Source organism: Vulpes vulpes, chromosome 4 (assembly GCF_048418805.1).
Source record: "Vulpes vulpes isolate BD-2025 chromosome 4, VulVul3, whole genome shotgun sequence".
NCBI lineage: Eukaryota > Metazoa > Chordata > Mammalia > Carnivora > Canidae > Vulpes > Vulpes vulpes.
Window position 1 is genome coordinate 119,126,229 of NC_132783.1, and position 16,323 is coordinate 119,142,551.

Sequence of the window (16,323 nt, forward strand, 5' to 3'; positions counted from 1 at the left end):
TAAAAGCAGATCAAAATAGAAGATCATATGGTATCCCCCTTTAGGACTTTCACTATTTGAAAAAGTCACATAAATCATCCTAAAAATAATCAAAGTAAGTCATAATAATCATTTTAAAAATAGCTTACTTTCCCAATTTTGCAAATGTATGAAGACAAAGCAAGTGAAAATGAACTTCAGAAACCTATAGGACTGGTGAGCACTCTTCATTCTTTGAGTGGTCTTTCTCATTAGATGTAGCAAGATACATTCTTGAAATGCTAGACACATGTTACAGTTTGGTTATTTGAGCATTTATATTTATGTAAAAAATGTTTTCTCTGCTTGGCAGTACACCTCTCTGACAAATGACTGAAGTTCACTCTACCGATAAAATGTAAGCTCCAAAGAACCTTGCCTGTCTTGTTCCTGTCACACTGTACAATGCCTGGCACAGAGTAATACTCAATAAATACTTGCTGAATAAGTGACTGCATCTGTAAGACACTTAAAACAAGGACAGTTAAAGATATTTTCAATTCAAAGACAAGGTAGCATTCCAACAGACCAGGAGTAAGAAACCTTGGGTTCTAATCTCCGTGCTGTCCCTTTAAGACTGGCCAAGTGGTCTTAAGCACATTATTTAAACTCATTCTGAAAGACTACTGGTTACCCCATCTGTAAAACACGGTGTTGTATCAGATAATCTTTAAGGGCCTTGTGACTCTACAGCCTGCCTGCCATAAGTCACCCACTGGCAAACAGATGAGATCTTGGTCTGTTAACTAAACCAAATCAACCTCTCCATTCCTGTTCCTCCCACCAAAATGAAGGGAGAAGACAAGCAAACTATAATCAGGTCATTTACTTTTTCCATCAAAAATATGAGTGCTTTCTTTTTACACACACACAAACACCCATATGTGAACACCAATACAGAAAGAGGAGTTGTTGCCACAGTTTTAAAAAATAACAAACTTTAATAAGATACACACATACATACACACACACACAGCAAGTAGAACATCAATATACTACAGCTGTCAATAAGAAATAGCATATAACACATCTTTGTAATGTTAACAAAATAATCACTCTCAGTGTTTTACTTTCTTCATTTGAGTCAGGCCTGAGTTACAACCACAAATGTGGGAGTCACATGATTACCTGCTTGTTCCTCGTCAACATCCACAGGGATAACTGGCTGACTGCGAGCTGCTGTCTCCTGTCCGCTTGCGGCCACTACCTCTCCATCCTCTGGCACCATGTCTTCCATCTCATTTAATGCTTTAAACAAAAATAAACACAAAGTGAAACCCACAGAGGTCTAAAAAAATCACAATGGCAGGCAAATCTGGAGCACCCCTGAGAAACCAACAGCCCTGTGATAATTAGGCCCACGCTGGAAGGATCACCTAAAACAGTGCTTCATTATACAGACATGAACAAGAAGAGCCCAATTATTCTATGGGAGAGGCAATTACAATGGGAAAGAAGCACTTGGTGAAGCAAGCCCACCACTGTAAGATGAAAGCAGGGAGAGCCACGCACAGCTGGGAGAAGAAAGCACCATGTTCCTTCCTGAAAATGTCACCAGGAATGGCTATAGGAGGCCACTGTGGGCCTCCCTCTAGGCCATTTACTGGACAGTAGTGAGGGCCAGCTACCAGAAGACCGCATGGTCATTTTAGAAACAATGAGTCTTGGAGTATGTGCCAGCTACACCAGGATGTACTGGGCAGGCACGCTCTAACCATACATTTCTTCTCCTACTCTCTGGCAGCTATGTTCCAATTTTAGCTAAGACCGGACAAAGATTACGAACAAATATACTAAGTGCGTTTTTGACATTTTTCTATCATTCAAATGTTCTGCATCAAAGAATTTGTGACAGTTATTAGTGCCTATCAGTGAATGGGAATGTGTGATTTTATTTATATTTTTCCAGAAGATGAGCACAGTGAGCAACTTCAGACCAATAAGCTTCAGTTAGCTTACTCTTCTTCTTAGGATAAAATGGTCACTTTTCCAAGAGGACCTAAATAATTCCCAGCTTTGCCAGCTTTTCACAAGAATAAACTCAAATCCCCCAAGTCAGTGGCAGATAAACTAGTACCCTCTTACAACCTAAGCTTGTGCTAGACCTCAGTCTGAGTCAGAGCAATAACCATATTATCTTTCCATTTACAGCTCAGCCACAACCCTGTTTATCACTATATCCTCAATGCTTAGGGATGCTCAAGGACTACTCTGGGAAGTAAACCAACCAACCGTTTGGATGAAATGAATAGACCAACAAAAGCGAAAACAAGATTCTGTTCCTGAAAGAACTACGGAATCTACTTAAATAGACAAGACAAATTCAGTTAACAAATAAGGCAAAAGAGGATCACGACAGAAAGATACCATTCAGTGGGGTTTGCTTTGGTCTTTAATATACACCAAAGCACAATCCCCTTATGTTCAGTCTCCCATTTCAAATTCTTGCCCAGCTCTAGCCCTCAGTTTTCTACATTTCATTTAGTACCCAAAGGAGGCCTGACTCTGCCTAGAAATCTTTCATGATAAAAGCCAATCTATTTTCTTCTTTCATTCAATTCTTATAATTATGAACAGCAGTAATTAACATGTATACACTCTATGCCAGGCTCTATGCTAAATGCTTTCCTATTCATTACCTTATTTCTTATGGCAAACTCACAAGGACATTACTACTAGCCTCATTTATGCAGCTGAGGGAAGTAAGGTTTAAAAGAGTTAATAATTTGTGAGGATGTGAACAAAGATCTGTTTCCTGAGCCTGCAACAGTACAGGGACAATGAGCTGATGGGAAATTTATAGTCCCTGCTCTCAAAGAGAATGCACACGTTCTAATAGATGTCAGATACACAGAATTAGGACTTGCTAAATGCCAGAACAGTCCAAGTGCAAAGGGAATGTAGACAAAAAAGGAGCAACTAATTTTCCTGTTGGGCAGGAAAGTTTTCACTTATATGAGGTAACATTTCCTATAAACCAGGGAGCTTGTTAAATTTTCCAGAAAAGTAAGTATTCCAGTGATAAAAAGAACAAGTGTTTGTATTGAGATGATGGCATAAATGAAAACAAGGCTAAAAAGGTAGCTTGGGCCCTAGACTGTGAAAAGCTTATAAAGTCTTGCTAAAAACCTTAGAATTATTTTTCACAGGCAGAGCTTTTTTACAAATATATTTTGGTGATCTCTTTTATACAAAGCTTGATTAGAAATTAATATCCTTAAAAAAAAAAAAAGAAATTAATATCCTTTATTAAATGTAAAATAAAAGAAAAATAAATGTAAAATAAAGGAGAACTAATGAGTTCTTTTATGAAAATGATTTATATTCAACCATTTCTAGTATCAGAAATATTATTTAGTGGTTGACAATTATCGGCCCAAAATATAAAGTAAAATGCATTTACCATGTTTTTTTTTTTTTTTTCACAATGTAGTTCACCCTTGAACTTTACATATAAGGATTTTCCAGAAATCAATGGTTCTCAAACTGTGGTCCCAGATTAGCAGCATTAGTATCACTTGGGAACTTGTTAGAAATGAAAATTATCTGGCCCCACCAAGACCTACTAACTCAGATCCTCTGAGAGCTAAGCCGAGTAACCTGTGTTTTGACAAGTCTTTCAGGTAATTCTGATACAGTCAAGTTTGAGAACCACTGCCAAAAATAAAGGCTGCAGAGCACTTTCACTTAGGTCAACTTAGATTAATGGAGGGCAGAGGACAGTGGTGAGGGGAGAGGGCCATACCATGTTTAAAAGTAGTAAGCACCTGGGATTTATGTGTTAAATCAAGATAGAACCTCAGTAAAATGATGCAGACACAAAACCATGCTTTGTGATTATAATTACTTCAAAAGTAATTATATTAAAATAATTTGGCAAAAGCTTTAGCAATTACAGAAGCATGATTTTGACACATGGTAATTTTATGTCAGGAAAATGTGAATTGTTGGAAAATATGAACATTTATTCCTCTGTTTAAGAGTGCTGTAAAATGCAGGTAATGAACTTAAATTTTCAATTAACATAACTGTACTCTAAATACTGAAAATTTTGGAAATGCAAATCTAAGAATGATAATATCTTTAACAAATTATAATGTTCTGATAAATCAATACTCTGTAAAGCAATAAAATCATATTTATGAAATCACATATTACCTTAATGATAATGTTTGCTGGAAAACACCCACTGATTTTTTTAAGATTTATTTATTTATTCATGAGAGACACAGAGAGAGAGGCAGAGACACAGGCAGAGGGAGAAGCAGGTTCCTCGCAGGGAGCCTGATGCGGGACTCGATCCCGGATCCTGGGATTAGCCCCTGAGTTGAAGGCAAACACTCAATAGCTGAGCCACCCAGGCATCCCCACCCACTGATTTCTTATAGTAGTTGATAAACAAAGCCATTTACCTTACAGAAATTAAATTTTAATTTTAAAATTATACAATGCCCTTCTTTTAAACTCTGCTACTTCATGCAAGATGATGAAGTTAAATACAATATGGCAGTAAAGAGTAGGGGCCTCTGCTTCATTTTGGGTTTGTTCCAAAACCAAGTAGAGGCCCGTGCATAAAAAGTTCTAAAATTCTAAATTAAGCAAAGTCAACATGTCAATACCACTTTCAAACTAATTTTTAAATTATTAAGATCACACCTAAAAAGTAGAAGCATCTATGTCAGTCATTCAACAAACACCAAGTCCCACTGATCCCTTTTAGTTTGAAATCTGTCCCACTATTTAAAAAAATTTTTTTTTGGTTCTCTTTTATATTTGAATTCTTTCTACTCCTGTTTTTTTTTTTTTTTTTTTAATGATTTTATTTGTTTATTCATGAGAGACACAGAGACAGGGAGAGAGATGTAGAAACACAGGCAGAGGGAGAAGCAGGCTTCACACACGGAGCCCGACGCGGGACTCGATCCGGGGTCTCCAGGATCAGGCCCTGGGCTGAAGGCGGCGCTAAACCGCTGAGCCACCTGGGTTGCCCTCTACTCCTGATTTTGATCAAAAGTCACATAGCCTTTCTCCAGCTCCTAATTTTCTATTTAAAAGAACTGACCTGGTATGGAATATAATAACAAATACAAAAACACTGCCAACTCTGAGAGATCTGTGGAACCAACGTTTTATGACAATCTGCAGTTCTCTACTTAGCCTTTCTCTGGTTGAAGCTGTTTAATTCTTCAATCTTGGCATTTACATAGTTCCTTTGTTTCTCAGCCTTTAGCAGCATTTGAAGATAGTGTACTTGACAATAATATACCTCAAAATGTGGTCTGTATGCAAGTCTCTCATCTCCTAAAACCCTAGTTTCAAACGTTAGTAGATTTAAGTTCCGATGTTCTCTCATAAATCAAATACAGTGTTGGGATGCCCGGGTGACTCAGCGGTTGAACGTCTGTCTTCGTCTCCGGGCATGATCCCGGAGTTCAACAAAGTTCAGGATCGAGTCCCACATCGGTCTCCCTGTGAGGAGCCTGCTTCTCCCTCTGCTTTTGTCTCTGCCTCTCTCTCTCATGAATAAATAAATAACATCTTAAAAAAAAAAATCAAATACAGTGTTCTTGCACACATTTTGGTCTCTGCTGCACCAATATGCGATTTCACAAAGTAATGCATTCTCCATTCTGTACTGAGAAGCCTATGGTCACCTAACTTCCAGTGGAGACTATCATTTGTCCAGTACATCCACTCCAGCCACAACTGGGTCCCAAGGATTTGGGAAGGTCTGCACTGCAGCTGCTGTAACATGGGTGATCTGTGTCCTCTGGAGTCCAGATCCTTATGGCACCAGTGACAAGTATAATGGTACTCAAGGACTAAGGCAAAGAGACAATACTTGACCCTACTCTCTCTCCTTCAGTCCTAGCACATGCTAGCTCGTACTTCTGTTTTTGTATTTTAGGGGAAAGATGTCAGGGAAGAGATTTAACCATAAGTTTGAAATGCCTAAAAATACTTGTGTGGAAATAAACTATGGAATTGTATATAACCATATTTACTTCAAAAAGTTGGAAGACCAAAGCTACAAACAAAGGTTTGGAATTTATTAGGATATAGCTGGTACTGAAGCCATGAGACTGAAGGAGCTTATTTAGAGAAAAATATACAGAGAGCAACAGGAAGATCAAGGACCAAGCAGAATAGAGGAGGTGTTGTAAGCAAAGGAAACTGAGCAGGCATGTCCAGTGAGACACAAGGAAAACAGTTTCAGAGATGCCAACAGAAGAAATTATCAGGAAGGTAGAAGCGGGCAACAATGACAAGTCCTGTTCAGATGCCAAACAAAAGTGGAGACATGTCCACTAACATTCTTAAAAGAGTAACTGTTGACTTTGCAAGAGCCAAAATGGAGAGTTTTACAGCAAACATGTGAGGTGAAACAGTGAAGACAATTCTTAGGTCAGGCCCCATATACTCAGCGTAGTCCTAAAGGAAAGTATGCTCTATACACAGTATGCTTTCATGATGAAAGCAGGTATGTAGCGTCAGGGCACTCCATTTCTCAGTAATCACTGTGTTGAAGACAATGAGTGAAGGGGCAACAAAAACAAGGTGGCTTCAAGAGGTTCCTTTCCCAGTTCTTGAGGACCAACTGGGAAACTAGAAACCTTGGTAAGAAAACAACTTTTCTCCATCCTCACTGCCCAAAAGAGGGGCATATGAAGCCTAAGAACACACAGGCTGGATATAGTAGGTATTCAGTCAATACTGAAGAACTGCATGGGTAATTACATAAGCGAAATCGAAATTTGGCAGGTGTCTGTGAAGACTTAATGATGAAAGCTATGTGAAAGGTTCTAGCACATGACTACTAATCATTTTTTTCAGTTCTAGGTCTCCCAATGACGTTCTATCTACCAATCTATTGGTCAGGGAGATATAAAGAGTTGTGCCTGTGCTCAAATCCTGAAAGTTAAATCTCAGGCCAGGCCTCTAAGACTTACTGTACCCTAATGCCACAGCATCAATGAGTCCTTCCCATGCTGTAAGCACCCTTACAGAGCCTAGGGACAAGAGGCATCATAAAGATAACTTTGAAACAAGCCAGCAGAGAGGCACATTTCATCCCCCACCCCCTACCATTTGCCTTACGTATTAGGTCTCCCATGTGTAAAGTGACAAACTGCAACAGGGGGAGAAGGGAACAGGACAGGGTCAGAGAAATGCAATCCAAAGTAAAAATCACTTCTGTTTGGAGCTCACAAAAGATCTGGGTTACCGTCGGCTGCAAACTGCTGCTCTCCTGGCTGCAGGTCTTGCCGAAAGTCGTTCTCCTCATCTGAGTCGTCTGGGTGATGGTGATTGTTATCATGGATGTTGGCATTATTCTGGGCATTGTTATCATTGTCGTTGTTGGAGTTCTGGTTGCTAACAAGGGCTGAAGAAACCCCAATTCCCGTGCCTGCACTCAGACCAACTCGAGCACAGCCCTAAGAGCAAGACAAAAGCACATGCGTATTCACTCAGGTTAGTATGCAACATTTCATTTTTAATATTCCTCCATTTCATCTTGGTCTAAAAACATTTACATAGCACTAGTTTGACATATGTATAAAGCACCTTATTAGAGGCTCACAACACCTCCAGCAAGTCGAAGAGCTATGGATCTGGTACAGATGATGAAATACAATGGGAAGAAGTTTGTGTAAGAAACCAGTAGGAGCTACAGCTGGGACTTGAAACCCAATATTCTGACCTCCAATCCCAAGCCTTCCTCCTCTATACTGTGCTACTTGAACAGTGGTATGTAACCATTAAGAACTGAGAGAAAAGATAATTAGCTGAAGCATTAAGTTTTTATTACAGTGACAGTGAAAAATTTTGTCAAGCAATTTTTTTTTTTTTTTTTTTGTCAAGCAATTTTAAAATAACATTTCGTACAACTAGACTATTTCCCGGGTTTCCAACTGCATAGAAGAGAGAACAGCAAAATAAAACATTTCCAAACTAAATCCCTAATTCTTATTTATATCTGAGGTTCCCAATTAGAGATTTAATCTCCCAACTAACTACTCTGAGTAATAAATATTGACCTAGCTCAAATTTCCACCTTTGTGCTTGCTTATAGAACTGATGTAGACAGCTTTCTATTTACTTTTCCCTTTCCTTTCTCTGGAGACCCCTTACCAGAACAAAAGGCTATGCAAATTATAACCTTTATGCCTTCACTGAAGGCATGTAAAAAGTCCAATTATAACAATGTAAAGGCATATTATTAGAAAGAAAAAAAAATCACATAGGTTTCATTTTATTCCTTAAGTAGTAAATTAAGTATTTAATTAAGCAAAGCCTAATTCCCTCAAAATGTGACTTACTTTGGGTGGTTCACGAAACATCTGGTCCAGTGAAATAAACTCCAGACTGGGCAATAATTCAATAAACTGGCCAAAGGAGTCCAGCTTCAAAGCATGGCATCGCACTAAGTTGATATCGACCAATCGCGTCCATCTTGAGTGGTCTGTTCAGAGACATGACAAGGCCAGAGAATTGAACTAATACTTTCTCCATCATGGATTCATTTCGTTAAAGGTCACAAAGACTTTCAAATCCTTTTCCTTTAAATAACTTTGATTTTATCTCATGATCTCAGAAACCTGATGACTAAATTATGTCTCCTTACCTAATTTCATTGTGAAAACTATGGGAGTTATACGGGCTTGGGAATTATTAACTTGAAACCAAGTCAGACTTAATCTAAATGTGATCCATTCAACAACTTACATGTCTATTCAACAACAGGACACTAGTTAAATGCTGGTGCATTCATTTAACAGAACATTATGCAGCTGTTAGAAACAATGAAGGAGAATTGAGTATGCTTGCTATTACAAAGCTTTCCCAAATACCCTTAGTGTAAAAACCAAGCTATAGGAGAGGGTATGCCTAATGTCCTTTTGTATATATAAATCATTTTTAAATGCTATACATGTATAGGATGCAACATGTACAAAATAATCTGTCCAGAGAATATATAAGAAACTGTTGATGGTGGTTACCTTTGAGAAGAGGAGACTTTTCATTTTGTACCTTTCTGTACTGTTTGGTATTGTTTATCAAGTGCATGTATTACTTTTAGTTTTTAAGTGTTAACAGGAGTTCTGAGTGATGGGATTATAGGCCATTTTTTGTTTTCTTCTTTATACTCTTCTGTATTTAAGAAAACAAACAAACCAAAAATCCAATAAATGTTATTTTTTAAAAAGTGATCTATGCCTGCTACAACCTAAAGTTTGTATTTCCCAATAACTTCTTGGTGCAACTGGGCCAAAGACAGAATTTCTCACTTTTGGTAGGGGATACATGGCCATTTTAATGAGTAATCTTAGTAGATGCCCCTGAGCCCTAAAAGATGCCAGAGATGAGTTCTGTAAGGAGGTATAGGGGCCCTGTGAGGCAACTCAGACAGGAGAGGAGGCTGTTCTGCAGGTGTCAGTGAGGGGGCTTGGTATGGTTAAAGATGATGTCACGATGAAAATTCTCTAGCTCTGAATTTATTTAAAGGTTATGAATTTTAGGTATTTAAGAAGGGCCTTAAAAGAAACAAACAGTACTATTCTCTCAGGGAGGAAAATGAACTCCTCATATAAGGAAACGCATCAAGTACAGTCACACTTTTAGACACAAGGGATCAGGTAGGAAGGGGAGAGCTGAAATAACCTAAGATTTTAAAGCAAACGAAAATTTCATTACAAGTTAATGCTAAATCTGTCACCTAAGTTTTTTTTTTAAATACATACCCACTTTGTCCTTTCAGATGATGTGCAATGTGATGGTAATTCAGAGGTAACAAATGTAGTATCCCAAGCAACAATTCCTAACCTTAATTTTATAATAATAATGATAACTTTATTATTTCTTTGTGCCTAGCAAAGCACAAAGCACAAAATAATAATAACTTTATTATTTCTTTGTGCCTAGCAAAGCACAACTGCCTTGGCAGTTGAATCCATAACCTAGTCAGTGCCAGTTTCTAGGCAGAGAATTTTACAGGTTCAAAGAGGCACTGATACACTTCCAACATAGTTATCAAAAGTTCCCAGCACTTGTATGATCATACAAAGTATTTACATTTTATGTTAGGAATACAATTCATCACATACAGAAACAAAAATATATATTCTTTCCTTATCAGGCAGACATAACCGTTGTGAAGCCTACAGTACCTGAGATCCAATTGTATGGGTTATGGAGATGGGGGCAATTATAAATTGCCAGATATTTGATACAGGAAAAAACTTCATTGACTGCCTTCATCCCTATATCGGTGATGATACCAGGATTTTCTACCACATCAGCCAAACCATACTTTACCAGATCTGCATTCGCCATTCTGCCTAGAAAAAGAAATCAATTAAAAAAAAAAAAAAAAAAAAGATTCTTAAATTGTCATAGGATGTTGCCGACTCGTTATCTTAACATCCAGTATATCACTCTTCTATGATCGTTCTGTGTCATCAATCCATCATCAGCTTTAGGTTTGAGTACAATGTTAGATTAGGTGTTCTCTGCAAATACCATTTACTTTGCAAAATAAAAACTTGTATTAAAAGTCAAGGGTTAGCTAGTAGAAACAAAGTGTTTTCCATTGTTTAGAAAAGGAAAAAAGAAAGCAAAAATTCTTAAAACTGAGGGATATATTGTATTGGCTCACACTTATGGCAAAGTTTTAGCTTTAGTTTTATAAAGAAAAGTAAGATCTTAGATATGTGACTCTCTCTCACGGTATTAGGATCATGTTTTTGGAGTCAGGTGTGACCATGTATAAAGAAGGGAGTAAACTGGGAATTCAGACTCATTCTGAGAGCCATAGTATTGGTTAGTAAAGATGTGCCCGTCCCCAGAAAGTGGACTTCTAATTCAAATATACCCACTCCTTCTGCCACTGGGCTTTAGTGCCTCCCGCAGGGGGTTTGGGGGAAGAACATGTATCAGTAAAAGACGATCCTCCATTCTAGACTACGGCACTGAAAACATGTCTCATTCCCTATCTCCTGTCCTCATTTCTTCCAGCTGCCTGTCCTTACTCTCCAGGATGGTTCACTTAACTATAAGCAATCTGAAGGAAAAAGGGACCATGTCTAGTTAGTCGACAGTCACATTTTCAATGTCCAGCAGAGTGCTGGTGAGACAGGAACTCAACAAATGTCTCTCAGTTCCTTCTACCACCTACCACCAAGTACACAGAAAACACTATTGCTCTGGTGAAGCTGCCCCACATATTACAGGGATTTACACCTTTAGCCTGGAGCATGTTTAAAACAACTATTTACTCCAAACTCTTCCAATTTTATTCTTACATGGTTCACAGTCTCTCTCCTATAGTCCCCATTTTTGGTATTTACTGGCATTTCTTGCTGATTTTACCTTAATCTAACTCCTACAATTCGACTGAGCAATTTTCTTTAGCCTGCTGTAAAAATGTTTTTCTTGCCCTTTGGGCTTGAAACTTTTCTAATGAATGGGTAAATTTTGAACTCACCCTGTTCTCTGCCTGCATGAATGCTGCAACCTGACATGACAAATCTACCATACATTCATTCCTTTGAGACCACCACCTTTTTCTGGCTCTTGGGGTCTCCTGATTGTCACACTCTCTCAAGAACTCTGATGACATCACCCAGAACACATTTTTGTTTCTTTTTTCTTTAGCCCATAAGTCAACTAAAAGTAAAAACTACCACTTACTACATGCTTTCTAAGGGTCAGAGATTATAATGATAAAATTGGGTTTATTATTGATTCCTCCAAACTATTCGAGGAAAAATGGCAAGTGGTCTTATCTCCACTTAACAAAAGGGGAACTATGGACTTAAGAAGAAAACTTGCCTTTGCAAGGTTCCATCATCTATAAGAGGTAGGTCGCAATTCCATCTGTCTCCCTCTCTCCAAAGCCCCAGCACTAAAGACTACACTATTCTGGTTTTTTTCTTTTTTTTTACTATTCTGGTTTTTAATGAGTTTGACATCCCTATCACCTTCAAGTAAAACTCTGCTATCATAAGTCTTTGAAAGCAAAAAAACTCCAAGGTATTCACCTTTGGAACACTTTTCTTCTATTCTTAACGCACAGCATCTGCTTTTCAGCATATCCACCTCTTCAATATGGCACTATCATATCTACTGTAAATGTACGGGGCACAATGGTGATGTTTCTATTTTACCAAGTCTTTGTAACAAAATGGTGATACAGGTTTTACTAGAGGTGATGCCACCCCCACCCTCCTGGAGAGGTGCCTCAAAATCTAAATTACTGAGAAGAGTGAGATTAAGTGACAAAGTATGAGCAGTGACCACTCGTTTCTCCCAAGGCAGGCTATTAGAGGCACCTGGCACCTACTGTGATACAGACATCCTGGGTCATCTTTGGAGGAATGGGGGCAAGTACATATATGGAGAAATGGATAAACTGCAGCAAATATAAAGACAAGAATTGCTTATGAAAAGATCAAGACAAAGAGATTTCAGTATGAAAGAGACTATGAAACATGTTGAAAAGCATAAAATAATGGTACTAAAAAGGTAAAGTGTTTTTCTATTGAACGTGTGTTATGGGGAAAGAGACACTAGGGAAATAGTAACTCTCAAAGACAATCCTTCAGTGGACCTAAATATGGCCATCTTGAAAATACAGAGCTATGTTGGTCAAAAGCCAATCTTTTTCAAAGTTATACAGATTAAAAGTAATTCCCATTAAACTAGCAAGAAGATAATGACTGGATTTCTTAATCAGTCAAATGTAATAATGAACACTACAACAAAGAAAAAGTAAACAATACTGTCACATCTATTAAAAATGAAAAAGGACAACAGTCATATTGTTTGACCTAGACTGTCCTGCTCAGGAGTTAAACCTTATGTTCTTCCACAATGCAAACTAGATCCTAAGAAAAATGCCATTCTTGTATGACAGTGAGTTTAAGAAAGACTTGTTATAAATTACATGGGGAAGAAACAATTCTTGCAAAAATAAAAACATGCTAATGGTGGAAATGCTCTTGCATGTCTGATTAATGTCATGTGGGAAAAAAAGCTTGAATAATGAATTGACATGCATTCAAACCCAAAGGAATGAGTTCCCAATTGTAAATACATTCCAGAAAATGCTGTCAACAAGCCTTCCAACAGCAATCATCATCAAATGAATACTGACCATTATGTGCTCACACTATCTGGGAAATCCAGAACCCCCAGCGGGCTTATTATGGAAATGAAGAGCATGGACAGGGAATGGGACCTCATCTGAGAGGACCATCAAAAGCTTCAAGAAGTGTGGCAGATCAAATTCAACAAATGGAACCAAGGATGACATTCTGTGAAAAAAATGAAGCAGAATGGGAAAGAAACTTGGGCAGTAAAATGGAGACAATATCAAATGTAGGTAGGATTTTTTTTCTTTTTGTATATTATTAATCATTATATTTTCTATAATATGCTAAGTCAGAGGCAATATGGGAAAAAAATCACTGACACTTCAAGTTTAAATTAAAAGTTCCTTTTTCAAGAAGGCAGAGCCCCTGAGATTTTAAGCTGTCTTATATTCAAGAAAATATGGCACATCTCAATAAAGTTTCAGTCTGTCAAGTAAGTTCCCTACAGTAATTCTAGGGAATAAAATGGTTGATTAAGTCTTACTCTGCAGCAAAAACTCATCTACATAGCCCAGATGAAGTGTTTCAAACTGGGGGAACTCCAGCTCTGCCATCTTTAGGGCAGAAAAGACGCCATCTTTGGTTAGGGAAGGCTGGATCCGAACTTCATGTAACCTATGAAGAGAAAGATAAACATCAGAGTAAAATAAAAGCCATCAGAGACATAGGTTCTTCCTAGCATAAGGCTCTGAAAGAAGTTCATCTTACTGAAGTGTCACAGGCAAACAACTTCCCACTCCCCTAGTAAAAAACATTAGAGATGTTTCCTTTTTAAAGGAGCATTTTGCAAAGTGTTGGCACATCTTAGGTAGTACACTGAAGTTACATTAATTAACAATAAATTATACACTAAGAATCTTATATTCTTGCTGATGCTTGCTTAAATCTGATTAAGTCAAAGTCAGAACCTGCATCTGGTACTGATTGTTCAACATCTTTTTGTATGCTAGTTGTTAAAAGTGCCATTTTATAACATCTTTAAAACAAATAGATAGTTCTATTCCAGATAGTAATACCTAAACAGTTTTATGTATATGTATATATATATATACACATATATATATTTTTAAAGTATTTTATTTATTTATTCGTGAGAGTCACACAGAGAGAGAGGCGGAGATATAGGCAGAGATATAGGCAGAGAGAGAAGCAGGTTCCACGCAGGGAGCCCGATGCCCACATCGATCCTGGGACTCCAGGATCACACCCTGGGCTGAAGGCAGGTGCTCAACCATTGAGTCACCAAGGGGTCCCTTGTTTTATTTATATTAAAATTATTTTAATGGAAAGGGTTTTATTTTTGAATAAATAAAAAAAAGGTTAACTGAATTTAAATAAAATATAAAAGTAGAGATAGACTTCTGATCTGTAGGATCAAGAGTAAATGAGGCATAAACTGATAAAAAGATACGTTAAAAATATAATGGTGTTACAATGGTAAGACTCAAAAAGCTGATTTATATTTTTTAATTTTCCATTTATTCTGCAAATATTTATTAAACAAGTTAGTCAGGGTTTGATCATGAAAACAGACACGGCTTAAGTATGAGGTTTTGTGTGTGTGTGTGTGTTTTTTTTTAGTAGGCTCCATGCTTAGTATGGAACCCAACACAGGGTTGTTTTTTTTTTTTTAATAATAAATTTATTTTTTATTGGTGTTCAATTTGCCAACATACAGAATAACACCCAGTGCTCATCCCGTCAAGTGCCCCCCTCAGTGCCCGTCACCCATTCACCCCCACCCCCCGCCCTCCTCCCCTTCCACCACCCCTAGATCGTTTCCCAGAGTTAGGAGTCTTTATGTTCTGTCTCTCTTTCTGATATTTCCTACTGATTTCTGAATAGCAAATACCGTCACAAACTAAAATAATTCCAAAAATCAGAGAAAGTTGAAAGAATGGTTCCCAAAAGTGCTGCAGACACTGGGTGCATCAGTGCTGATCTGCTGGACTTCCAGAGTGCTGACTGCTTTTCTCTGATGAGACCATACCCTTTCAGAACTTGCTGGGTCTGGAGTGCAGCTTAGCTGGTTATCAATTATAACATAAGATTACCACTACTAAGTGATGTCCTAATGCTATTTACACAATTCATTTGTATTTTATATCTGGCAAGGCATAATCAAACTTCATATACACTTCCCCTAATTTTTGTAAAACAGGAAAACATATAACTCTAAGACAAAAGACAACATGAAGAGGAAACATACCTACGAGCAGCAGTGATGATGAGGTAACCAAGATCTACTTCAAGAGCATTTTTGCATGCTCCCAAAACAATAGTGTGCAAATTTCTAAAACCACCTAGTTAAGGGAGAAAAGGAACAAAAACAGTAAGCATTTCTTTTGACCACAACACTTTCAGTCAAGTATTTATATGCATTTTAAGATGAAAATTATCTGGTTAAAAGTAAATCTAAGTTTGTTTTTCCATTCAAATTAACATTTCAAGATGAATTTTAACTTTTAGTCATTTCCTTAAAAGACATGAATCAGATACTGTCCTTCTGAAAAGACATTCTGATGGTGTCAGAAAATTACTCCAAATTTTTGAGACCTTTAAGAAAGAATTTTCAGAAAGCTAGAAGTTCATAAGGGAACTGTAAAGAGGGATCCTGGCATTTTTAAGCCAAAGTTTGAAGCTACAATCTACCATGTGGAAAAAGATCACAACTCCTTTAACTTCCAACTATTTTTGTTTGTGAAACTTGTAAATACACAGCAAAAACAGTATGCAAATTATTAATGTATACAGCTCAAAGAATTTTCACAAGATTGACTTTAAACTTTCATGAATAAAATTACAGTCTTTCTTTTACTAAAAGTTTTGTTTAGGAGATTCATCCAGATTGTTGCATATAATGGTAGTTAATTCATCCTCATTGCTGTGTAATATTCCCTTGCATTTTTGTCACATTTAAATTATCCATGCTGTTGTTGATGGGCATCTGGGTTGTTCCCATTTGGAGGCTATTATGAACAGTGCTACTATGAACAATTTGGGGTATGTCTCCTGCTGAACATATGTATACATTTCTGTTGGGTTTAAAGCCAGGAAGGCAACTAGTGATAAGGATAAAGTCAACTTCAGCAGATACTACCAAACAATATTTCAAGTGATTATATCAACTTAGACTTACTCCCAGCAGTGT

The 16,323-nt window shown here is 37.5% G+C and overlaps 1 protein-coding gene across 5 annotated transcripts in view; it reads right to left on the reverse strand.

Annotated features, from left to right (window-relative positions):
* The window catches only part of FBXO38 (F-box protein 38), a 55,264-nt gene that overhangs the window by 16,772 nt on the left and 22,169 nt on the right, over positions 1 to 16,323 (reverse strand). For all 5 annotated transcript variants that reach the window (XM_026008975.2, XM_026009000.2, XM_026008993.2 and 2 more), the window contains exons 8-13: positions 15,382 to 15,475; positions 13,657 to 13,787; positions 10,188 to 10,358; positions 8,340 to 8,482; positions 7,244 to 7,454; positions 1,147 to 1,266 (exon numbers count right to left, since the gene is read on the reverse strand). In XM_026008975.2, the coding sequence (XP_025864760.2) occupies positions 1,147 to 1,266; positions 7,244 to 7,454; positions 8,340 to 8,482; positions 10,188 to 10,358; positions 13,657 to 13,787; positions 15,382 to 15,475 (870 nt within the window). The remainder of the gene's footprint in view (positions 1 to 1,146; positions 1,267 to 7,243; positions 7,455 to 8,339; positions 8,483 to 10,187; positions 10,359 to 13,656; positions 13,788 to 15,381; positions 15,476 to 16,323) is intronic.